At 43.1% G+C, this 25,724-nt stretch overlaps 1 protein-coding gene across 1 annotated transcript; it reads right to left on the bottom strand.

The window, feature by feature from the left end:
* Positions 1-22,001: 22,001 nt before the first annotated feature.
* On the bottom strand, positions 22,002-25,210 carry LOC147900727 (uncharacterized). The gene is made up of 6 exons (XM_087376365.1): positions 24,830-25,210; positions 24,591-24,720; positions 24,165-24,297; positions 23,909-23,945; positions 23,496-23,721; positions 22,002-23,376 (listed from the first exon to the last, which is right to left on the bottom strand). Exons 1-6 carry the CDS (start codon positions 25,046-25,048, stop codon positions 23,237-23,239), a joined length of 885 nt encoding a protein of 294 aa, XP_087232491.1. The 5' UTR covers positions 25,049-25,210; the 3' UTR covers positions 22,002-23,236.
* Between the last annotated feature and the right edge of the window lie 514 nt (positions 25,211-25,724).

Genomic DNA, 25,724 nt, shown 5'->3' with positions numbered 1-25,724 from the left:
GGGTTAGTTCTAAGGTTAGGTTAGGTTAGGGTTTAAAAAATTATTAATTTATTTAATTTAAAATTTAAATTTTATGAAGGGGGGGTGCATCGAGCGATGGATGAGGGTTGGGGGGGGCGTTGAAAATGCAGGAGGGGGCAAGAGATTCGCACGGTCGGAAGGGGGAGGAGGCCTTAAGGCCTTAATTGTTGAGGGGCTAGCCAGGTTGGTTGGCGCCGACGGGGTTTGTGCAAAGAGGCGGAGGCACCGACCGGAGTGGCGTGGCAGGGAGGAATGCGAGGCGGGGTGGAGGATGAGGCGGGTGTCGCCACAGAAGGCTGGCGAAGAGCGGGTTGCATCGTCACGGGCAGGCACTGCGCGGGCCGCTGGACTGCCTTGCCAAAGGCAAGGGCTTAAGACCTTTGTTATTAGGGCCTTAGGTCTTTAGAATAGGCTAGGGAGAGGAGCGGCTGACGTGAGAGAGAGAGAGAGAGAGAGAGAGAGAGAGAGAGAGAGAGGGGGGGGAAAGAGAGAGAGAGAGGGGAGGGGGGGAAAGAGGAGAGAGAAAGAATGAGAAGAAAAAAAGAGGGGGGGAAGAGAGAGAGAGAGAGAGGGGGGGAAGAGAGAGAGAGAGAGAGAAGAAAGGGGGGAAGAGAGAGAGAGAGGGGAGGGGGGGAAGAGGAGAGAGAAAGAGAGAAGAAAAAAGGGGGGGGAGAGAGATAGAGGGGCAGGGAAGAGGAGAGAGAAAGAAAGAGAAGGAAAAAAAGGGGGGGAAGAGAGAGAGAGAGAGAGAGAGAGAGAGAGAGAGAGAGAGGGGGGGGGAAGAGAGAGAAGAAAAGGGGGTTGGAGGAAAGAGAGAGGGGGGTGGAGGGGATGGGGGGTGGGGAGGGCGAAAGAGAGAGAAGAAAGGGGGGTGGAGGAAAGAGAGAGGGGGGTGGAGGGGATGGAGGCTGGCGGCGTGGGGGGTGTGGGGGTGGAGGGGGGGGTGATGGGGGGTAGAGGAGGAAAAGGGGAGATGGGGTGTAGAGAGAGGTAGAGAGAGTGCAAAGTGGGGGGGTGGAGGGGGGGGTGGGGGTGGAGATGGGGGGGGTGGGGTTGGAGGGGGGGAAAAAGGGGGGTGGAGGGGGTAGGTGGAGAAGGGGGGGTGGAGGTGGAGGGGGAGGAGGACGAAAAGGGGAGATGGGGTGTAGAGAGAGTGGATATGGGGGGTAGAGGTGGAGGTGGAGGTGGGGAGGAAATGGGGGGTGGAGGAGAAAAAGGGGAGATGGGGTGTAGAGAGAGGTAGAGAGATGGTGGAGGTTACCTTGAGTGGGGGAGATGGGGGGTTGAGGTGGAGGGCGAAAAGGGAAGATGGGGTGTAGAGAGAGGTATTGAAAAAGCAAAAGAAGACTTACCTTGCTTCCTAAACTCTATGCTTGCATCGTCCGCCACCAGCTTTTAAATTCGCAACGTTATGAATTTTTCTATTTCTAAGTCTATCTCCTAAGGGTGTGGCTTTTCTTCTAGTTTTCCTCAACACTTTCTTTGTCATCATGTGTTCTTTAGTTTCTTTCTGTAGCTACTCTTTCAATTTATAACGTTGTGCTACCTGTTGCAATTTCATTCCCATCTCTTGTTTTGGTAAAAGCCTTTGTACATTTCCACGGCCACAGATTGAGAGCTTTGACATATTTAAGTTGGCCCTTATTGCCATCACCCACAAACTTCAGTAGTGTTGTCGGATTGGAAAATGGAGGAGTAAAGTTGCTGATTGGACATCTTGGGTAAATGCTTCCATTACACCATAAATTGATATGCTGTAAGCCTTCTATCCTCATGTTCTCTCTTTGCATTGCACCTACTTGTGGACCCTTCCATCGTTTTTCCATAGGTGCATATTCTTCTAAATCAATGTGGAGGTGGCAAAGTCTCTTCTTGCTGGGGATTGTTCTTCAGTGACGTGGTCACATGTTGCCATTTTTCTTAGCAACATCCTCGCAACATCATCCCGATGCTTCACACCCTTGTCAACTTTTATAAAACAAAGTGTTAGCAATGGACTTGCCATGAAAAATCCATGTTAATCTTTTGCAGGGATGTTTAAAATTTTAAAAAACAAAGATTATTAAAGGTTAGTTATGAGTTTCTAACCACAAAATCTTGTGGCCTTCATAAGTCAACAACGATAAGCCCATATTTACTGCGATAAGTCCATGTTTATCTTGTCATGCAAAGGTTTACAATTTTCAAAAACAAAGATTCTTAATCATTAATTATGAGATTCTGACACGAAAATCTGCTACTGGCATGAGTCAAGACGACACGAAAGCCTCTTTAAAGAGAGAATATGATAGGAGCATTTAATGCTAGTTCATTTTCGTAGATTTTGGAGAAAAGAAATATAAGAAACTATTGGATTTCTTACAAGGCCCCAAAATGAGCTCCCTTTTTTCCTAATGGCATGAGGCAAACATTTGAGTGGGGTATGTTGGGATATTTGTGATCAAAGGATTGCTCTAAGGTGCATGTGTGCATCTAGTAGTACTCACATGTGTGTGTGTGTGTGTGTAGCGAAGCATACTTAGTGCTATCTAGGACTTTATAGAGGTGATGATGCAATAGAAGAAGCCCTCTTCAAGAGTTGCCAATGATTTCGAAAGTCCCTATGATGTAGGGTTGATTGCTTTTGATGTAGGAGATGTGCCTATGATCTAGGCCACCCTCTCTCCCACTCTATAAATGAGAGGCTTCTCTCTCACAATCAATAGAACACACATTTTGGTCTTCTTTTGTGTTCTCAACTCTTGTCATGATGCATATCTTCTCTCCCACCAATCGATGCAGATACTAGAATCGACAAAGGAACTAGAATTGGGACATAAGTGGCTGCGGATAGAATTCCAAAGACTATAATTATTTCTTGGGGACAGACAGACATAGAGCCAGATCGGATTGTCCCCTGTGGGTGAAGCACCATCAAGAGAGAGGTTTATCTATTCTCAGATTTGGAAACAACCAGTAGGGCCAGTGTCATCCATTAATAGAGTTACGCGAAAAAAGGGCCCAGTCCAAAAGAAGACTTTAGGGAAATCAATCCATTAGATTTAGTAGAGTTACGCGATCAAAGGGCCCAATCCAAAAGAAGACTTTGGGGAAATCCTCGGGGGGGTCACTCATCATATGTAACCCTATCATGTGAGTTCAGCAGAAGGATATTTTTTATTCCTAAAATTTACAGAAATAAATATACATAAGGGACTATTTAAAATAGTTTTGGAAAAAATTTACAGATTTGTATAGAAAAGGGGTACATTTTATAAATGAAAAAATTTACAGATAAGGGATTTTAAATATAGGCCTTGAACGCACGTGATATGGAGGGTTTATACATAGTGACCCCCTCGAGGGGAAATCAATCAAGCAAGACTAAGAATTCCGATGCAAGGATTAAGAGCAAGTAAAAATGGGCATGCTAAGAGAAATTCAACAACTCTAGACAAAAAGAAATCTCGGCCTAGTATGGCAGACGATGAGGGCATCAATGAAGGAATTCCCAAAGTTCAACAAGGCAACCACTATGATGTTGGATGGTAAGTCTGAAGAGACCTCTGAAAGTGGAATCTAGAGGTAAGTAGTCTAACCAAGAGAGTGTATTAGATGATTTATTTAAAGCCTTGATGAAGGCACAAATCCCAATCATGTTGGACGAATTGTTGTGCATTCCCGAAATTTTGCAAAAATTTGATTAAAAATCTCTTAAATGAAAGGGAGCTAGAGGAAGAAGAAAAAGAGTTCTAAAAACCAAACAAGAATAACAATTGGAGAATTCAACCAATCTGTAGGTGAATTGCAAATGGGCATTGGATGGAGGAGTAGGGGTGAATATGTTGGCGTATTTTATGTACAACTAAATGGGCTTGATGGATTTACATCAAGCACCATTCTAGGTAAAGATGGATGGCTAAAAAAGCTACATCTATTTGGTATTATTTGAAACGAGTAGATCATGGTCCTGGGGGGGCCACTAAGAAATATGTAAGATATCACGTGCGATCAATAGAAGGGGTTTTATATTTTTATGGAGTTACAAAAAATATACATACATGAGGGTTTTTTTAATTCAAACAGTGAAAATTTCCATACATAAGGGATACTTTAATCATCTCAAAAAGTATAGAAGGGGTGTATTTAGGTTATGAAAATTCAGGTAGGGGGGTTTTTTTAATAACCCTTGATCGGGCATCCTATATGGGGTTTTAACATAGTGGACCCCCCCGAGATCATGGTACAAGGCTTGACCTTTTGAGTGAATTTCATAGTCCTGCCATAGAAGAAGGGGAAATGCCATACCAAATGCTATTACTAAGGCCCTAATTTAATGCTAATAAAGTTGAGTAGGATTGGCAAGAATAAAAAATCATAGTTTGGATTGGAAAAAATAAGTTGAAATCAGATATGAGTTTTGAACAAAGAAAATCACCCGCTCATGGCATATTTTTTGAATCTGTTGTCAAAATTGGATGACAATGACGAGCAAGAGTTTCTAGATGCCAACCCTTCTATAGTGGCTCTCCATAAAGTAAGTGTTACCCAAATTGATAAGCAATATATCATATTGGAGTTGCCATGGTTCAAGTATTTGCAGTTTTTTATGAGGTCCAAACCAAATTTTCTTAGGTTGGAGTCTAGAGCTCGTGTGTTATATCTAGATAAATTTTGATATGGAGGAAAGTTCCCCTCAATAGTAGTTGAATGAATATGTGATTCAAAAAGAAAAAAAGGCCTATGAAGAATAAATGCGCAAAACCTCAAGGGTCAAGGAAGATGACCTCGAAGAGTTTAATCTAGGTACGACAAAAAGGTCATAAATAGTTAAAGTAAGTGTTCGCATAGAAGGATAATTTAGGAAATAATTGATTCAATTGCTAGCAAAATTCAAAGATTATTTTGGTTTGGAATACAGAAAATGAGAGGAGTAGACCCAAAGTTGTGTGTTCACTGAATTATCCTAAAGAAGGATGCGATTACAATGGTCTAACAAAGGTACCTGATGAGCCCCAACTTTGCATAACAAGTTAAACAAGAGATTGACAAGTTGTTGAAAGTCAGATTCATAAACGCATTCAAGAAGGCTATGTGGCTATCACCCATTGTGATTGTTGCAAAGAAAAGAAAGCTACATATCTATGTGGATTACAAGAAATTGAATGCGGCAACCACATCACCAACCCATTCCTATACCATTCTATGACACATACTAGATGCCATCACATCACATGAAGTGTATAGATTTCTTGATGGTTTGAGTGGTTATAATTAGATATAAATGGCCAAGGAAGATAAGGAAAAGATATCCTTTGTGATGGAATGGGGAGTTTTTGCAAGTAATTAATGACATTGAAGAATACATCCCCCGAGTTTCAATCATGGATTGAACATGTGTCTGCTGCACTATATCTAACCACATTCATGAGGGAATTCTTGTATGGTTTTAGCATGTTTGGAAAAACAAGAGAGCATGCTTAACACCTTTGACTATGTTTTGAGAAATGCAAAATGGCTAGATTGAGCTTAAGTCCCCAACAAAGTGCACCTTTGTAGTTCGGAGTGGAATATTCTTGGGAAATGTCATTTTGAAGGAAGGCATGGCAATTGATCCAAAAAACGTAGAAGCTAGTTAGAGTGCTAAGGCACCTCGAAATGTAAAGGAGATGATGAGATTCATTGGTGAGATTCATTAGTGAGATTAAGTGGCACAATAACTTTTTAAGGTACCTACCTTATGTCTATCAACCACTTACCAAATTAACAAAAAGGATGCTCAGTATGAGTGGGTGGAAGAGCAAAAAAGAACATTCATTCTGTTAAAAAATATGCTTATTATAGCACCCATCCTACTACCATCGGATGGAAATTTGGAATTCCATGTCTTTGTAGATGCCTCTGACATTGTAATCAAAGCATTATTGATGTAAACATAGAAGAAGGGCTAGTTTTAGCCAATTTATTATGATAGTCAAATGTTGCCATCGACAATAAGAGGGAATTATCTAGCCATAGAAAAGAGTATCTAGGCATGATATATTCTATCCAAAAAATTTGACACTATTTATTGGGAAATAAAATAGGATTCCATGTGGATCACTAGGGTCCGAATTATCTAGGAACGAATCACAACCCACAGGGAAACTAGTATGTTGGATACTCTTGCTTTAGTAATTTGAATATAGTGTAATCCATATGCTAAGAAAGCAACACTTGGTTATAAACTAGATTGACAGATTGGAGCCTGACAAGATTTTGATCCTTACGGGAGAATTGGGGTCTCAAAAGGGCCTCATAAGGAATGGATTAGGGAATGCTTAGTGGGCTAATGCAAGGGGCTTGGAGGGTCCCAAAGAGGCCTAACCAGCCCAACCTAGGTGGGTTAAGCCCACATTTGAGCCCACCTCTCCCCCCATCAATGAGGGGAGGGGGCCACTTTTTGAAATTTGAATTTCAAATTTCGAATCTCCCTCCCTCCCTCTCTCTCTCTCTCTCCCTCCCTCCCTCTCCTTCCCTCCCTCCCTCCCTCCCTCCTCCTCCCTCTCCCTCTCCCTCTCCCTCTCCCTCTCCCTCCCTCCCCCTCCCTCCTCCTCTTCCCTCCTCCGTCTTGCTCCTCCTCCTCCCTCCTCCCTCTCCCCTCCTCCTCCTCCTTCTGGCTCCTCCTCCCTCCTTCCTCTCCCCTCCTTCTCCAGCCGCCCAAGATCCTTCTCCTCTGCTCCTCCCTCCTACAGAATCTCTCCCCTCCTCCTCCCTCCTGTAGCATCTCTTCCTCCTCCTCCCTGCTACAATAGCTCCTTCCCTCCCTTCTACACCTGTCGCCATACTCTTCTCCTCCTCTTCCTCTTGCCCTCATTTGCTTCTCCTCCTCCCTCTTCCTTGCTACTCTCTCCCTCTCACTGCTCCATCTTTGCCAGCTCTCCCCTACATTTTAGCCTGCATCACTGATACCTCTCTTTGAGTACTCATGGCACCATTCGAGGACATATCCAACAAGTACCATGTGAACCTACAAGTGGAGGCAGAATATGCAAGCACACACTCTTTGGGATATAGTGGAACTCCTCAAAGTGTGGTCCACAGTCTTCAATTGCAAGGGAAGAAGCATCTTGACCTTTGGGTGGATGGAAACTTGTATCCTTTAGACCCTACCACCCAAAAGAGTCCTCCTTTTCATACAGTGCATGATGTTGTTCGGTTTGTTGGCAAGGGACATGCTGGATTGCTTGGTTATTGCAATCGATTGAACCATTCTCAAACATTGGCTATGCAAGCAAGCGAGGTGCAGAGAGCCCAAGCAGAAGAACTTGCACATTTGGGAAAGATTACTATTGTGGCAATGCATAATAGTATGCAGGATCTCCAATTGCAAAACAAAGAACTCAGTGACAAAGCACATGCACTGGACTTGGAGTGACATGAATTGGAAGAATCAATCCAGAAGCTTGTTGAAAGCAAACAAGATTTGGAAAGGTCTATCTATGGCCAAGTTCAATGTGCTATGGAGAAATCTTGGTCTAGCACATGACTTCAAGGCATTATGAAACGTCTCATCTCTCATGACATTGAAATTTGGTATACCATTTTTTACAAATGCTTATGTCCATCTTAATTGCTCTTCATGCACTTGTTGTCGAAGAAAACCATCCTCCATAGATGATTGTTCTCCCCTTTTTCTCTTCTTTCCTAGACTGACATTAGTCACGTCAAAACTCACCTGCGACCCACTTGCTAGCAAATCTACATCACCTTCATGTATTGATACACCCCTCACATTTATCGGTGCTTCTCCTTCAACAGTCTAATCAACCTCAGTGCTCACATTAGGACTTGGATGATTCCTTATCACTTTCTCTAAATATGATTTGCATAACGGAAGAACATCAGATGGAGTGCATGAGCAAGCTTCAATGTCACTGCCAATTTCGAGAAAATGTTACTTGATGTGAGTAGAACCTGCTCGTGAACTTGTGTCCACAATATTTACACTGCACGAAGGAGATTGAGGCATGCACTTTTTGTATCTCCATCACATATGACCAAATCTTGCCGTGCACCATGCTTTTGAAGTTGCAAAAAAAACAAAATCCAAAAATATTAATTTATGTATGCAATAGAAACATACTGCAATACACATTATGTCGAAAGCAATAAATATACTTTTAAAAACACTTTCAAGAATGCAATATATTAATTGTCATTCATTCAAATATCATTATCAAAAAATAAGATTATTTTAATTCATCAATAATTATATTTCATTCACATAAGATTATATCCTTACTAGAATATGATATTTCATTTTTAAACACTTTTTTAAAAGAATATAAAAGATTCTTTGAAAAAAAGTGTAAATGCAAATTGTATTTCATTCATTCAAATTATTTTGGAAGAATATAAAGTATTCATTCAAAAGAAAGTGTAAGAATCAGTGAAAATTCATAGACATGGACTCATATTCTATTGAAAGAATATACTCAAATTGTAAATGGTTCATTCACATTCTATTGAAAGAATATTAAATATTCATTCAAAAGAAAGTGTAAAAATGAGTAATGAAAATTGAGAGACCAGGATTCACATTCTATTGAAAGAATATACTTAAACTGTAAATCATTCATTCACATTCTATTGAAAGAATATTAAATATTCATTCAAAAGAAAGTGTAAGAATGAGTAATGAAAATTGAGAGACATGGATTCATTTCTATTGAAAAAATATACTCAAATTGTAAAACATTCATTCACATTCTATTGAAAGAATATTAAATATTCATTCAAAAGAAAGTGTAAGAATGAGACAAGTGTTCTAATAATCTTTAAAACTCTTTGTATTCTTTCACATTCTATTGAAAGAATATTAAATATTAATTCAAAAGAAAGTGCGAGAATGAGACTCTAGGTGTTCTATTAAACTAAGACACAAAGAAACAAATTTACTCTAACGGCATAGACAAACACAAAACAAAATCACGTTTCTCACAAGAGATCTAAGGAGCTCAAGAAGGAGATCCTAGAATGCCCACAAACAAATTTCATAGACACAAAAAGACCGAAAGCACATTTCTAACAAGAGATCAAAGGCGCTCAATAAAGAAAACCTTGAACTCCCACAAGTCACAAAGACCAAAACCACAATTCTCACAAGAGATCTAAGGAGCTCAAGAAAGAAATCCTAGAACTCCCACAAACAAATTCCATCTTAGTTTAGACCTTCTACATTGCTTTCACAACCTTGAAGGGTCTTTCTTCTTTCTATTCCTTGTTTGATCTCTTATGCTTGGCTAGGGAACCAAGCATGAGATAAGAGAAACTAGCAAATTGTGAGCTTAAGTCTAGGAAAAGAACCACATAATCATCCTCATATAGTTTTATTCGTACAAATAATTTATTTGTACGAATACGTATTCATATGAATAAAAGTCATTCGTATGAATATGAATGGATTATGTGTCGATTTATGGAAAAAATGTGACGTGTCATTGCCTTCTTTTTACGATTTTTTCCTCCCTTTGAGCAGTATATCTCTTCAGAGAGCAAGTAGCATCTAGAATTTGCAAGTCCAATTGGTCCTAAGGAAAAAGGTCTTTTCTCTCCTTCCACATCCAAAGTGTCGAAGCATGGGAATTTATTCACTATGTGGCTAGTCACACTATTGAATCTCTTGGTCAAGAAAACATAGCCATCTAGTTTCATCTAGTGATGCCCAAACGATCAAAATATTGTTGGCTACAAAAGGAATTGTTTGTCAAGAAAATTTGACTGTTGTGGTTTCTAAAAATACTATGGCTATGGTTTGTGTAGCCTAGACTATTAATCTAATCATTGAGAGGACGTTTCCAAGGGAATATAGCAAGAGAGTTGAGAAATCTATTTAAGTTATAGAAAACAATTCTGAAAATTTTCCTATGATCAAGCTGGTAGACTATTAGTCTTTCGAGATTGAGAATCCACATTTGACAATTGAGCATATGTAGACCAGTGAAGTTCCAGGTAGGCTAGAGCCTATAGTTGAGTAACCCACTGATGGCACATAATAGATCAATGATAAAATTTCTTATGTAAATTAATTGTTGTTAACAAGGATTTGTTTGCCACGCTAACCGGTTGTATCAATACAATGTTTCTATAAACTACACCAGGAGCTAGGAAACAAAGCAAGCAGATCAAGCGTTAAGTGGTACAAAATCAAAATGGGTTGCTTGAATCAAACACGTCAATACAGTACTTAAAAGAAACACTCAAAGGACAACAACAAGGTTGGGAGCTAGAATGTAGTACTTTTGAAGAATATAGCACTTAAAGTACCCGACTGAGTGGTACGACTTGACTGACAGGTCTTGATTGAGCAAGATCACTTGTATTTTAGAAGTTTGGAAAAACTTAGAATGACTTGAAGAGAGGAGGCAAGGTATCCCTTCTAAACTCTTCTTCCCACCAACGGTCATCATAAGGTGTCATGGGGTTTGACTTAATTGCTACATCGTTAATGGCTAATGGCTACGGCTGCACAAGAGGTTCCGTTATCACCAAGGGCACTGCCGCATTGAACATCAACCACCCTCTTGACTATTCCTTGAAGGCTTGTCATAGGTAGTGGTGGGTGACTTCGACGGTCATACTTGCCAGTGTTATCGGAATGCCTACCTGGTCAGGGTGGTCAGAACGGTTAACACTTTGGCACCCCTAAGGAAATGGTTGAAAACCGAGAATCCACAAGGCCTGTGGAGAAATCAGATGCCTTGAAAGAGGAGCTAAACCTATATTAACAACAAGACTAACAGAAAAACTTTTGCCTTTAAAAAAAAGACTAATAGAAAAACTACATCAATTTATGGCATAGCCAGGGCTAATAACCCGAATAATGACTCGGAAGATGCTTGTTGAAGGAGAACCTATAAAGAAGGCCTGTGAGGTGGCAAAGGTGGCACCTTCTCACCATTCTCCTAATGACCCGAAAGATGCTCCTCTATGGCACCATTCCCCTTGGGGTTCATTAAGTCATAGGCCCTGGGAAGGAGGAGGGCACTTCTAGATTGTCTGTTGCCTGAGCTCCCAGGGGATTCACAAGGGGAAACTTATGATATCACGTGAGTGTACAATAGGGGGGTTTTTTGAGATGAGGCATAAGCTTATACATTAGGGGTGGGGGCCCTTTTTAATTTTCTCAATCTTAAATTTAAGTTAGGGGGCCTTGACATCTTTGGGGAGGAAGAGGGAGGGGTATAGGGAAATACAAGTTTTTACCCCCTAAACATAAAAATTACACACACACATACACATTTGACTAGTGACAATTGGTCATGTACCAATTGCACACGAACTAAGCCTTAGCTATAGCTAAATGTAGGCCATGGTAGGGAAACAAATGAATACTACCCATTGGTGAATATTTGAAGATGGTCTAATCTATGTCATCTAAACTTTCTTATGATGTAATCCAAATAATTGAGAAAGAACATAGATTTAAGGAAGGGGGGGACATAGTCTACTTTTGGTGGTATCCTTATAAGCTTAAATAGGGGTGTTTTATTATGTTACATGGACCGTATATAGGGGGTTTTCTTGAAGTTGATGCACGCAGGTGACGTTCCCCTTGTACTAAGAGTGAATCCCCTGGGCCTGAGCTCATACTCTTGCTCTACCTAGCTCTTGGAATTCAGCTCAAAATGCAGCTTGGCTGCTCAGTTTATCCTTGGCATCATCCCAATTGCATTGCAGGTCGAGAATGTGGTCCTGCAAGAGTTGGAGTCGAGGGACTCTACTTCTTTAGCCAATCTAGCAAGGAGAAGGAGGCCATCTGTTCATGGAGGCTCTATCGTAAATGGGGCTTTTCCCTTTGTACAGGACAGGGTGGCTTGCTTTTGGCTACTGCTGGCATCTGGCGTAGGGCATTGTCTCTTGGTCCTGCATTGAGGATTGTTGGTTAGCCCGGTTAGGGCAAGTGGTCCTTGTGGTTGGAGAGTGGAAGCACCGCCGGCCGTGTCCACATCTGGATGTAGCTCCTGGCTGTAGCTCATCTTTCCCGAGGACATCCATCTGTTTGTAGCTAGCTAGCACGATGAGATCTAGGCACTCAATGTGCTATCTCCACCGTTTGGCTTGCTTTGTCATTGCTATGACCGGTGCTTGTAGCTCCGTCAGGATGGCATCTTCCACTAGGGACTATGCTTTTTGGCTAGTCCTGGGTGGTGCGGAGCTGCATATCCCAGAGAAGGGCTCATGCTATAGTATCTGCATGTGCATGGTAGAGGCTCTTCAACATTTGAACATGCTCCTCCTCGGCTTGAAGGTGCATGTGCTTGAGGTGCTCCACCTCTTGTGACAACTTGGAGACCCTAGTCCCAATCTCCTATCATGCATCTGTGCCATTTATTTCTCCTATTCCTGTAGCTTGCTATGGGCCTGTGCAAGCTCCTAGCACAATCTATTCATCTAGTTGATTGCCATTCATCAATGAGGTACTGGGCACAATGGCGGCCATCCCAACACTGCTTGTTGGAGGACAACAGGGAAATTGTACTAGTGTGGCCAACTAAATGGGAGGCATTATAATGGCAAGCTTGGACTACACCTCCTGTTGATCCGTGTTCATCCCCAAACACTTGTTGACATTGGTGGCAGACATCTCAATGATGGGGCCTTGCTAATCATTCCTTTTGAAGAACACCTTGATGGGATCGCTATGGGCTTGGGGATCACTAGTGGTGATAGCCACATCACGTGGGTAGGTGAAATAGATGCTAAGGTGGGTGGTATCATCACAACTACCAAAGATGCACGTAGAGGAAGGGTTAGCTACAAGGGTGAAGCCGAGATAGTATAGACAGGGGGAGGGGTGCCAGGATAGTCAGGCCCGTCGAGGGAGCTAGTGGGGGTGCCTCAGGGAAGGTCACCGTCTCGAGACCCAAGGTCATCGCAAATGAAGTGATCGGCCCAAAGTCTTCATTGCAGATGCTTCGGAGTCGGGGATCTCATCGGATGTGCTATCCTCCACATCCATAACTCGCAGTGTCTTCCTGCTATGTTTGGTCTTGTTCTCCAGCTTGTGCTTTGAAGGGCGCTTTCCCGCCTTTGATGTCTCCATGGGGTTGGCCTCCAGTTCTCTGGCTATTGGTGGTACTTAGAATGGGAACAAGACAAAGCACACCAAGCCAACGTGGCTCCATGTGGTATTGTGCTCAATGAGGCTTTTCACCTCATTGAGGAAGTGCTCCATGAATAGGTATGCCCATGCCATGGGCGTTTCATCTTCTACCTACATTAACCACCCTGTTGTTGCAATAGCCAAAATATTAGCAAACTTTGCTTGCAACCAAATTAACTCAATAAAAAATTTGTAGCAGGAGATAAGAGGAGGGTCGGCATGGTTGTTGAGCAGGTATTCTTGAGCAGTCTTCTTGCCAAATAGCACCTCCACGTCTTTGGACTTGGCACTAGAGTAGTGGACATCGTCGTCGAGGGGGAGATGAAGCACTATAGCCACCAAGTTGGAGTTGATCAGATACTCCCCTGAGTTTATACACGTAGTCCTCCCCTATTGGAGTTGCACCGTGATACTATCAATCTTGGGGCGAACAGGGATCGTACTCCATGGCATATTTGTTGCACCTTTGAGACGTGTTGGGCCAAGCCAATCATCAACCATAGGTGTAGTAGTCGTCAACATAGGTGTAGTATAAATCATCATGGTGGAAGCTAGAAGGATGGGAGGCAAAGTGCACAAAAGCGTGAAGAGAAGTGTAATAAACACGGTTACCAATGACCAAAAGAATGTGCGACATTGAGGAAAAAGGGGCATGCAAGGACAAGGAGTCATTTTTGTGCATGTTGGGTGATGATGGCATTTTTGGGATGCAACTCCCCATGATGTATAGCTAAGTTTGAGCACGACCTATCACTTGGTGACTCATCATCCAACCAAATTAAATGCACACGTGCGGTTATTATGACCAGCTCATCTTCCAATTTCCTGGGGAAGGGATACGGTGGCATGGAGCTGAAATAAGGCCTAAGGCGGTAGCCATTAACTCAGTTTTTGAAAATTTCACCCTTAAGTGTGTAAAGCAAAATATTCAATCATAGTAGCAATGCACGAGCCAGTACGATCCGGCCTATCAGAACTTCAACTTGTAGAGGTGAGGGCCCTGTATGGGGACTAGAACAAGAATACTATGTCCTTCTCTTTGAAGATCCGGTTCTTTGCATGGCGGTCGACCCATATCTTCCAACGATGCTACACTATGTTGGTAGTATGGGCCACAATGAATTAGGTCTTGCCAAGCTAATTCATGCGATGTGTGAGTGACTCTCCGAGCCTAGTCGTTTCGTGAGTGCAATCTGGAGGCTGGAACCAGGTACTTCATGGGCACCAGCGCTTCAATTCCATAGACCATCTTGAAAGGGGTGAGGACTTTTGCTACCTTATAGGCTGTCTGGAGAGCCCATAGGACTGAATATAGTTTTTGGTCCCATGTGCAGTTCTCGTTGACGATTTTCTTCATGATTGTTGTCATGATCTTGTTGGAGGATTCCACCTAGCCATCTGCCTGGGCATAGTAAATGGTGGACCGCTTTGTAGATAATCATGTGTTGCCTCATCATCTTCTTCATCACTTCATTGATGAAGTGGCCTCCTTGGTCGTTAACGATCTCAATCAAACAGCCAAACCGTGTTATAATCTGCTCATAGAGAAATTTGGTGGTTGATGCAGTCGAATTGTCCTTCAGAGGCCTTGCCTCAACCCACTTGGTACAGTAGTCGGTCACCATCAGGATGTAGCAATTATCAGATGGGTGGGTCAGGGGATTGAAGGGCCGATGAAGTCAATGCCCCACTTTTAGAATGGCTTGAGAGGGAGAACAGGGTTGTGCGGCATGAGGTCTTTGATAGTGGGCTGTCCCAATCTCTGGCATGCATCACAATGCTTTGAATAGGCCAAGGTGTCATCTATAAGTGTGGGCCAGCACATGCCGGCCTAGAGGATTTGTGACCAGTGGTATCTCTAGAAAAATGGCCTCCGGCTAGACCATGGTGTGCTTCTCGCAGGATCGGTTGTTGTTCATGGGGGGGAACCTTATCTGGACCAAGGTGGTACAAGGAGTCATGGATGATTTCAAAATTCCGGCTCTATAGGGCAAGTCACTTGTGCTTGTCTTGGGATAGATGATGGCTTGGTACACCGGTTTGCAAAAACTAATGCATGTCATCGTACCACATCAATATGAACACCGGGATGTTGCCTTGCGCGTCTCCCTCATTCTGCACCAATGGTTGTGCTCCATCCGGCACATCAGCTTGCATGCATCCCTCGACCGCTGCCTTGAATAGGTCCACATCCATGAAATTGTCAATGAAGAGGTCGAGGTTCTCACCATCGTTTAGCCGAGCTAGGTAATCAGCTACTACCACAGCGTGCAAACTTCCTCAAATATGAACAATAATAAAGTCAAATTCTTGCAATAGCAACATCCATTGAGCAAGCTTACCTACTAACTTAGGCTCGCTGATGAGAGACAATAGTGCCAAATTGTCCACGTGGAAGACATAAGGGTTGCTGAGTAAGTAGTGCCGAAACTTATTGATGGAGTAGTTCATTTGGAGCACTTCTTTCTCCGTCATCAAGTAGTTCTTCTCTAGCTTCAAGAGTTGGCGACTTGCATAGTACACTAGATGGAATTGGCTCTTCATCCTTTCCTACATTAAGATTGTGCCAATAGCCGTGTCGAAGGCATCGAGGAAGACATGGAAGGGAAGCGGGCATTTGAACGACTAAGGCAGCATCAACTTGAGGAATTTGAAAGCCTGGTCACAATACTATGTCCATATGAGCAGTTTGGTGTTGAGGAGCACATTGAGAGAGGTAGCCACATTCGCAAGGTACCAGAGCATTCGGCTATGCCACACAGTTGGCCAAGGAATCAAATTAATTGCTTGCTCATCTTGGGTTGGTCTGCCTTGCAGATGTGCTCAACCTTATCCTGATCTAAGGTGATGTCCTTCAAGATGATGTGGCCAAGCAGACATCCATTGTTGACCGTGAAGGCACACTTTGCTGGACTCAAAGATAGATGCGCAGCATGGCATTTTGTAAGGCACATAAGTGGACAATATGGAGGCTCTGCTCCCCAAAGACACTGAAATCATCTAAGGATGTCCTCATGAAAGAATTGAGGTATTCGTCAATGAACGCTTCTTGGACCAAGCATTGGAATGCTGCTGGTATGTTTTTCAGACCGAATGTCATGACTTTGGCTGATATGGAGGCTCTGCTCCCCGAAGACACTAAAATGATCTAAGATTATCCTCATGAAAGAATTGAGGTATTCATCAATGAATGCTTTTTGGACCAAGCATTGGAGTGCATTTTTGAGACCGAATGTCATAACGTTGGATAAGGAGTCCTCATTCAATGATAAATGTCATCTTTTCCTAGCCCTCTTCGACCATCCAAACCTGATTGTATTCGCTGAACCCATCAAGGAATGAATACACCTCGTGGCTAGCAACAACATCCAACATCGAATCCATAAAAAGAAGAGAGAAAGGAGCGATCATCATTGCGACGTTGAGCTTACAAGAATCTATGCACACCTGCAACTTGTTGTTCTTTTTTGGGAGGATTACAATTGGGGAGATCCAAGTTGCACGGTCAATTAGGTAAATGAATCCAACTTGCAATAATTTATCGATCTCCTCTTTTACCCATTTTGCATCATCAGTAATGCTATTGTCGTATGCACTTTGCATTGTCCTTCAAGACGATTTTATGCTGGTACAATTGAGGGTCTATCCCCTTCATATATGTTTAACTCCAAGAGAAGATATCAGCAAATGTGCCGAGGAGTTCCTTTAGTTCCATCCAAAATTTCGGACTAAGTCTGGTGCTGACGCGGACCACGCGCAGGTCATTCTCTGTGCTGAGGTTGATGTTCGTCAAGGCATCTTCTATCACTCATTTTGAGTGCTAAAATTCCTTTTCAAAATCTTATTCGGCTTGAATGAGCTACAGGATATCTATCCAGATATCATCGGTTGCTTCTGGCAAATGGTTCGGATCATTCTCGATCGACGGAACATCGTCTGCGGCAGTCTCTCTTGAGGGAAATGGTACTTGTCGAGGATGAAGATTGCATCCACCCCGAAGAGAGTCACGATATCGGGGTTGTCTCAAAGGAATTCCTCTTCTTCATCGTCTCGTCAAGTCCTTCTATCATGTTTACTCCTTCATATACCTGTGGTCGGATGCGTGTGTGGATGGGCCTTCGAGCTTTCACAAATAACTTTACCTTTTTCTTACCCTACTGGATGTTGATCCGATCTTTATGCCAGTGTGCCTGCTACAACCATGGCTTGCCAAGCGATATTGGGTAGGCACCGCTGAAATATTCCATACGGAAGATGACTATGGAAACCACAAATTTTAGGCTCACCACTATGATCAGAACACTGCAAAGGAGGCACATCAATGGTACACACCGTTGATCCACCATCCATACTGCAAATGGCACTGGCTCCTCCCATCCAAAGAATCTCGATCGTCCAGCACATGTCATCGGATATAATATTTACCCCTGAACCATCATCGAGCAGTGCACCCGGAATGGCTTGTCCCTTCAGTGTCACTATGATCCCTACCACATTCTCATCATAAATCGGGGGCTCCTATTGTGACCCTGATAGTACAGGTTGGGAGGCACATGCCATCCGACTGGACTGTCCTACGATACATACTGGCTGTATTGGTACTACGAAATCGGTCGACACACTGAGCTGGCAGAAGGTTGGCACCATATCCAATAGTTGCTTCATAAACATATTAATTTGCAGGTCCTCCAACGCAGTTCATATGTCAAATTCAGCCTTGAATGATGCTTGCTCACCCTTACTAGGGATTTTCGGCTCTTTCAGGGGCTTACTCAACCCAATCTGGGGGAGTTCAGTCTAGACTTCCAAAACTTTTTCCATCAAAACTTTCACACTAGGCATTGGACCAACTGGAGCCTGCAAGTCCTGCACCCACTCCATAACTGTGTCTCAAACATCTGCCTATTCTTGCCAATTGATTGGCCCCTTTATCTTCTAGTCCGATTGGCTAGAAGACAACATGGGTGCCAGTAGATCTTCACCACTCTTGTCACCATTGTCAACGTTTGGAGCTACTGTCAACGCCACTATCAATAGTTGGAGCTACTGGATTGTCAAGATCCACGATTAGTACATTGTGAATCTAGGGTGTTGCAGGCGTAGCCGTAGGAATGTGTGCACGCAACGCGACGGACTCTGTGATCATTGTTGTTGGTTGAATTAGGGCTACTACCATAGTCTAGATATAGGAATTGCCTGGGGTAGTGGTGGCATGCGGCAGGCATTATACCTGGAGGTATCAATGGTGTGCATGGATGGTTTTTTCCTATTAGTTTCGTTAAGAAGCAAAACTTTTATATTGGTGTTGAAAGTTTGAATGCCTTGAGAAAAATAAAGGTTTGAAAAATTCACCAAGATTTGAAAATTTTTCTTTAAAATTCAAAAGAAAATATATAAAATTGTAATATGTTGTACAAATATTGTGAAACTAAAAAAACTAGCTTGACTTGAGAAACTTTTGCCAAGATTTTATATTGATATATAAGTATAGCTTTGATAAAAAGATCCTCGATGGTGTGAGCTAGCATCTGGCGTATGGCACACCATAACTGATTGAGGCCGCATTCATTTGCTCCATGGCCATTGTTACGACATTTGGAACATGAGACACTATGAAGAAGCCGCTACGAGGCTTTAGTGCCATTATCAAGTGAGGGTTAGCGAGACCACGTTCTATGGACGAGGCTTCAGTGCCATTGTCAAGTAAGCGGGAGTTAGCCAGAGACAACGTTCTATGGATGATGTCTTGATTTTCTTGAGCGATCTTCAGCGCTCATGACGTTCAAACTTGGTGGGCTCGTTCTTCTACACTAGTCATCAGAGTCTGTACCAGAGTTGTGTCATCAGAGTTGTTGGGTTGATGTTTCATGCTTGGTGTGGATCAACATGCATTCAGCACGGTTGGCACCATCGACAATTTGGTCGAAGGTGAATACTTCCATGTTTAAAGAGGCAACCGCTTGTTTCAATTTTCGGTTTGGCCCCTACACGATGTATGAATTCAATACTTTTGGGGCAGGGCGTTGTGCTTGTGGTAGTGGTAGACGACTGGCGAGGGTGTCAAACTTGGCAACATAGTCATCCAAGGTGAGATCTTTTTGGTCCATGCAGCCAAGCTTCGCGAGGACATAAACGACAGTATTTTCTATGTGGTAGCGAAGCAAAAAGCCTGCACGTAGGGTATCAAAGTCTGGGAATGGGGTAATGGCATATTGCCAGCTCAATCATAGCTCTACTCTACAGAGGAAAGCTAGGAACGTTGCCATTTTGACGGCTTTCGTTTGTTGTACCATGAGAACATCGGCCTGCCATGCACTTTCAAACAATATGATGTGCGCATCGGCATCCTCTTCAAGGAAGTTAGAGAACTTTGGGTACTTGACCATCATGATTGAACATCGAACGTGAACATTAATGGGTAAACAGTTGAAGATGATTTGTAGAGGGGTCCGAGGCGCAATGGGGATAAAACCTGACGTAGAAGCAGGAAGATGTGGGGGAAGAGTGCTAGAATCCTCAGAATGCTCGTCAACGACGAGAACGCTGCTACTGGCTTCCTCGAAGTCCACAGAGTTGATGAAATCCTAAGAGCAACGCAGTTTGTGGTTTCTATATCGAGCTTCTTGAACAAACATGTATTGTAGGAAAGTGTAACAACACAGATGCAAAAGTGTAATAGGCGGCACGGTTAATGATCATGGTCGCCAAAGTGTTAACGAGGATTGTCTTCCATGCCAATCGATTGTATCTATACAATGTTTCTCTAAACTATGATCATAGCCAGGAAACGAAGCAAGCAAGTCGAGTGTTACAAGTGGTATAGAATCGAAACGGGTTGCTTGAATCAAACATGTCGATACAATACTTAACAGAAAGACACAAAAGACAACAACAAGGTTGGAAGCCAAAATCCAAAACTTTGAAGAATACAACGCTCAAAGTACCCCCACGGAGTGAGATTGATGATCGTCCTCTTGATCATCCGTGGCTAGGTCTCACACATCTTTAGTATGGAGATTGAGGTCTCCAAAACCAATATTTAAGAAACCCTCTAAAGAACTTAAACTATCTTCACTTTCCAAAACTCTAGTAAAAGGGGTATTGGAAGTGCTCGCTTCCAAGCAATCAATTTCTTGATCTTCTATTTGACTCTACTTCCACATCTTCAAATACATGTCTATTTCTATGTGCAACTTGAAACACAAACCACCACTAGTTGTCTACTCGAGCGGGTGGAAAGACCACCTAAAACAAAATCCATGCTATGTTCATGCAAGCTTTTAGAAAACTTTTGAGTAGTCAAACAATAATTAAGTTATTTAGTTGAGACAACATAACTTATCATTAAAAAATTTAAGTTGATGACACAATCCAAGATGAGATACTTGAATGTAAATTATAAATGTGAAAAGTTGGAAGATCAAATGTAAGTATTAGCTCATTATCAATCTTTTTCAAAAGTTTAAAACACTTCCACTACAATCCATCACAAGTATCACAAAATAGAATGAACTCCTTAATACTAAAAAACCAGCATTATCTAAATGCAAGATTTATTATCAATAAAGACAATAATTGAGGATCCGACATTGGTTTTGATATTCGCAATGAAATAGAACCACATCCCTTATGTTCTTAAAGTCTACATTTCCAAATTAAGATACGATTATTTATGTTAGAGAAAGGATCATTCGACTCCATTTGATCACTCATTTCCCTTTGATCACTTGTCTCCTCCAAAGAATGTATTCATAGTTCATAAAAACATCCATAATATTATTTAATGCTTTGTAGCATTCCCAAAAAATCACCTATTAAAACCTCCTAGAAATATTTTGATAAGCCTTATATAAGTTCCCCCAATTAGAAATGATTCAAAGATGTATTTCTAAGTGAAAAAGGGAGGAGGGGAGGCACGGAAAGGCAAGGGGAGAGGTGGCGAGGGCAGTAAGTAATGAGGATGTCCCTCTGCTTATGGTATCCCCCTCCCCTCTTATTTATGAGGGTGAGAATTTAGCACCCCTAGTCTCTAATTTCTTCCCAGCATCTTCATGTAGCCTAGTAGTAAGACCTTGAGAGTGTGTAATGGATGTCTTGAGTCCAAGCTACCAACCTATCCCTTTGACCTTACTAAATAGTTGTTCCTTTGATTCAAAGGACTAATAATTTGAAATTTTGATGTGGTTTCCTTAATATGAATCAAAAGCAGTTATTTTGGAAATAAGAATTAAAATGGTTATTTTAAGTGCATGTTTTCAAAATTCCACAAGACTTCGAGTTTGATTGATCCATAACAAAGCTCTACCTAATTGACCAAACAAAATATCTCTGAGCTCATTCAAACGCTATCATGGTATGCATAAACATCTTGATAGAGGATAAAAGCAAACAAGAAAAATCACTATGTTATCATCCACTGAAAAAACAGAATACAAATGTGCCACATCTTAGTAATGTGTACTAGTACAGAGAATATTAGGCAAGCTTAAACCTCCTCTGCACATTGCATCATGCCCAAAAGGAAAATGCATGACCAACTTGGACGAGACGATCACAAATGGTAACTTTGGCTAGAGTACAATAAAAAATTCTGATCCTTTTGTACGAAAGATTTGCACTGATGCGATCTGAACAAACTGTTACCACCGAAGGCACTACAAAAGGACGCTGAATGAGCATTATATTCGAGAGGAGAGGCTCCGTAGAGATATGGAATCGAAGATAATTTGGGAGAACAACTCATGGACAAGCCATAGGAAGACGCAACATAAAGAAGAGCACAAAACTTAAAGATGGATAAAATCAAGATGGGGAAACAAGCGAGTATTGAAAGTAAGATAGGGTTAGAGAAAATGGCACGACAGAAGAGATAGAACGAAGCACATTACAGGCAACGGTCAAGAAATGAAGTTCACAGGCCAAGTATGTGAGGAAACAATGTAGGGCAAGAAAACGAAAAAAGGCATCAGTCTCCCCGTGCAAAGGAATGATGTGCATCACATTTCACTTGGTCCAACACAAAATAGCAAAAACATCCGTTCAACTGCCCCTTCGTGACCTAATATTAGTTTTACAAGAAGTGTAGGGGTCTCGGTGTCTCGGGATGGCCCATTTGGCAAATAGTACTGTCCTAACTGGTAAAGAAGGAAAGGACAGACTCTTCATGCTCGACACTTTTGTGGCTTCTCGAGTATCCAAATATGGATGCAAGAAAAAAGCACAGATCAATGCAGTCTGTGTTCAATACAATCACCTTCCAAAACGACATGGTCCTTGCTAATTACAGGTCTCGGTAAATATCAAAAGACATCCCATTTCATGAATAGAATAGCACTCCTAACTTTCTAGTAAAACACGTCGAGAGACTACGTTGATAGAATGAACTTTCTAGAGTAAAAAAGGTGAAAAGAATCTTACAATGACTATCAAGGGTGACTCCTCATAAAGAGGGCCATGCACAAAGAAGCATTTTGTCAACCCCTAAGCGTGCAATAGTTCAAATTCTGAAGAATAAAAGGTCCTCACCAGTTCTAAACGGAGATATTTAGCGGAGAACAAAGGTACTTTGCTCTCCGCATATGCTTATGCAGGAAAAGAATTGGAATTGTAGGAATTCCACCAAAAATTGCAGCGAATTAATTCACCTCTCAAGTAGTGCTACCTCGTTGATTTTCCCGGGTTAAACTCGAATGTCTGATTCCTACATGACTACCAAGATGTAAAGTGATGGACGATGCGGGGAAAAAGCTGTTCAATAGCGACCTTAAGGATCTCACCATTTAGCGCAACGAGACTGCTGTCCTCGGATCCTTGTACGTGTGACCTTCATGGGTTGCTGTGGCGTTGGAGGCGGCAAGAGCTAGACGAATGCAAGTAACCGATTTGGCCGCAAGGCCACCAGAAAGGAGCAGAATAAATGGCAGCATTTGTCGGGGGAAGAACCATCATGAGGCTCTATTTGAAGAGCAAAGCTTCTTCAGATACCCCTCACTTTGCAGATGTGTGCATAACCGCTTTCGAAGTTACAGCTCCCAAAAGAATCAAGAAGAGGTGCTCCAATGCATGGGTCATGTGACTCGCAACCACCCTTCAGTCGGATGACTGCCTAGCAGCACTTCCTCTAGCTGCTGCCGAGAATTGCTGTTGAGCAGGGCCTTGAATTGTAACCTGTGGCAGTGAAGGGCCCGAGCCTGCCAGATTGCTTTGAGCCATGTGCTCTGGCGCTACGCCTGCATCGAGACAAAGCAGACTATACAAAATGTTCTACCAAAAACAAGTGCAGCATAGGCACACAAAAATACCCAACAGACGTTTCCATTCCAAACGACAAGGGCTAGAGCATTTTTACCTGTAGGTTGCAACGGCATAGGCACTGCTGCCCCTCCTGAGTTGATATACGGTAAGAGTTGAGGAGCTTGTAATCCGTACACGGCTTGCTGCGGTGAAAACCCAGCCGTCCCTGGCGGTGCCTGACAGAACGGATAAGGATACAACCCTGTGGGACTGCCCAGCGTTCCTGGACTCCCATAAAGAGGAGACAACTGTGGTGTCACATAGTATTGATCATACATGTTCTGCGCACAGTACGCATGGATTCATCAGTACGAAACGTCTGCGGGATACACATTGCACCATCTCCGTCAAAATCATTGATCTGTAAAGCAAAAAACTATGGAAACTGAGAAAGACACTGCGTTCTGGACAGAAACAGAGACGACACAATCACGAATCCGAATTAACCAAAAGGTGAAGGCCTCACACCGGCGGGTAAGGGTACTCCTGGTAGTACGGTGGATATCTGCGGTAAAAACAGTTCAGAGAAAAGATTCAGTGATCCAGCTTCAAAATGCACCTAGGTCTCAGTGTTGATGAGTTCTACTAACAGAAATCCCTAATCCAGCCAAGGGTATGACTCTCAATGAGGATGTTTTCTGCGGAAGATTTCATCAGAATATCGCAAGTCGGCGCGTTATAACTAAGCTACAAGAAGTCTGCAGATCAGATCAAATGCACTCACCCATAGGGAGGGTAAGGAAAACCTTGCTGGTAAGCGTAAGGAACCTGCTGCGTGTATGTTGCAGCACCACCGTATAGCTGAGACCTGGCCGGAGAGCGTCCAGCGTAAGGGCTAGCTGCTCGAAATCGGCCACCTGAGACACATCCGCAGTCTTCAGAACCACAAACCATGCTTGCAATAACCAAAAAACACCGCAAGAATCGCTGCTGCTGCGAACAACACCATGGTGTGCTGTTTGCACGAAACGAAAGCACCTCCCAAGCTGGTGTTTTGGCTCCAAGAATACCGCCACCCTTGTCGATTTCTTAACTCGGTCTCTAGGCGATGGTCGATCTAGAGCTTCCCGAGAACACGCCAGACGATCGACTGAGCTTTGTTTTCGATTTCTGATCTGTTGGATGCAGAAAAAGAGACAGAAAAACGTACCGTGCTGGGGGGTGCCGGGGCGAGAACGGACTCCCAGAGAAGCCAAGTTGCAGTTGGTCCTCCTTCCATCGATAACTGGGGTAGGATCCGCACAGGCCCTCCTCGCACCTTCGGGATCACGGAAGGTCACCTGCAGCAGGAGAGCATCAAGAAAACCAACAACAAGCTTCTAGGCTGCTTGGACGTTCGATCGGGAAGCCAAAACGATAATGAAAAGCAAGGATGGAAAGAGGGCGCACGAAGCCATAGCCCTTGGAGCGGCCGGTGGTCTTGTCCGTGATGACCACGGCTTCAAGAATCTCGCCGAACTGTTCGAAGAAGCGGCGGAGGGTGTCATGGTGGGTTTCCCAGGCGAGGCCACCAACGAAGAGCTTGGTGAGGGTGGTGTCGCCGAACTGGTTGAAGGGGCTACTGCTGGTGCTACTACTCCCAGCAACGCTATCAGGAGGTTGAGACATGCGGGAAAACGGAGGAGGAGGAGGAGATGGGAGGGAGGAAGAAGGCGATAGCTATGGCGATAACAACGGGGAGATAGAGAGAAAGAAGGAGAGAGAGAGAGAGAGAGAGAGATGCAGCAAAAGAGGCGGAGAAACAAGGGCTTTCAAGGTAGATCTGTGAAGAAAACGCTCATCCAGAAAGAGAGAGAAAATCTTGAGAGAGAAGGACAGATAGGTCAGCCAGCAGCCAAAACGCACCATCCAGAAAGAGAGAAAATCCTAGAGAGAGACAGAGAGAGAATTTAGAGAGAGGTAGAGTTGATTCTAGAGAGAGAGTCACTACGTACCTTTGCATTATTTTATCGCGTCAGCTGATTCGTAATTCAGCTCACCAAATCTTAATTGCGATCCTAATCGAGATTTGTACGACCTAATTACCCCTTCACGTGCACACCCCTTGGCCTCCACCACGTGTACTGCAGCGCCTCCACGCTGGCACCGTCACACCGGCGTTGACTCTGACCGCCACGTGTCGGGAGGGACGTTGCCGAAACGGGCAATCGCCCGCTGCCGGGTGCCCGATCCGCTGTCCTTGCTGGTTTTGGAAAATGGAAAATGACCTGTTATCCTGGATATTATCCTTTATATATACACTGGTGATTATCTATTGGTGCGCTCCTACCCCCACAAGATTCCC

Source organism: Dipteris shenzhenensis, chromosome 6 (genome assembly GCF_047967505.1).
Source record: "Dipteris shenzhenensis isolate YYH24624 ecotype China chromosome 6, Dip_SZ_1.0, whole genome shotgun sequence".
Classification (NCBI taxonomy): domain Eukaryota; kingdom Viridiplantae; phylum Streptophyta; class Polypodiopsida; order Gleicheniales; family Dipteridaceae; genus Dipteris; species Dipteris shenzhenensis.
Note: the sequence above shows the minus strand (reverse complement) of the source record. Positions and strands in the feature narration are given on the sequence as shown.

Excerpts from the sequence above, each read along its gene's own strand:
- LOC147900727 (XM_087376365.1), bottom strand. The coding sequence starts at position 25,048 with ATGTCTCAACCTCCTGATAGCGTTGCTGGGAGTAGTAGCACCAGCAGT. Across the intron at positions 24,298-24,590 it reads CCCCGGCACCCCCCAGCACG|GTGGCCGATTTCGAGCAGCT; the intron begins GTACGTTTTTCT and ends GATGTGTCTCAG. Across the intron at positions 23,722-23,908 it reads AGGAGTACCCTTACCCGCCG|AACATGTATGATCAATACTA; the intron begins GTGTGAGGCCTT and ends TACTGTGCGCAG.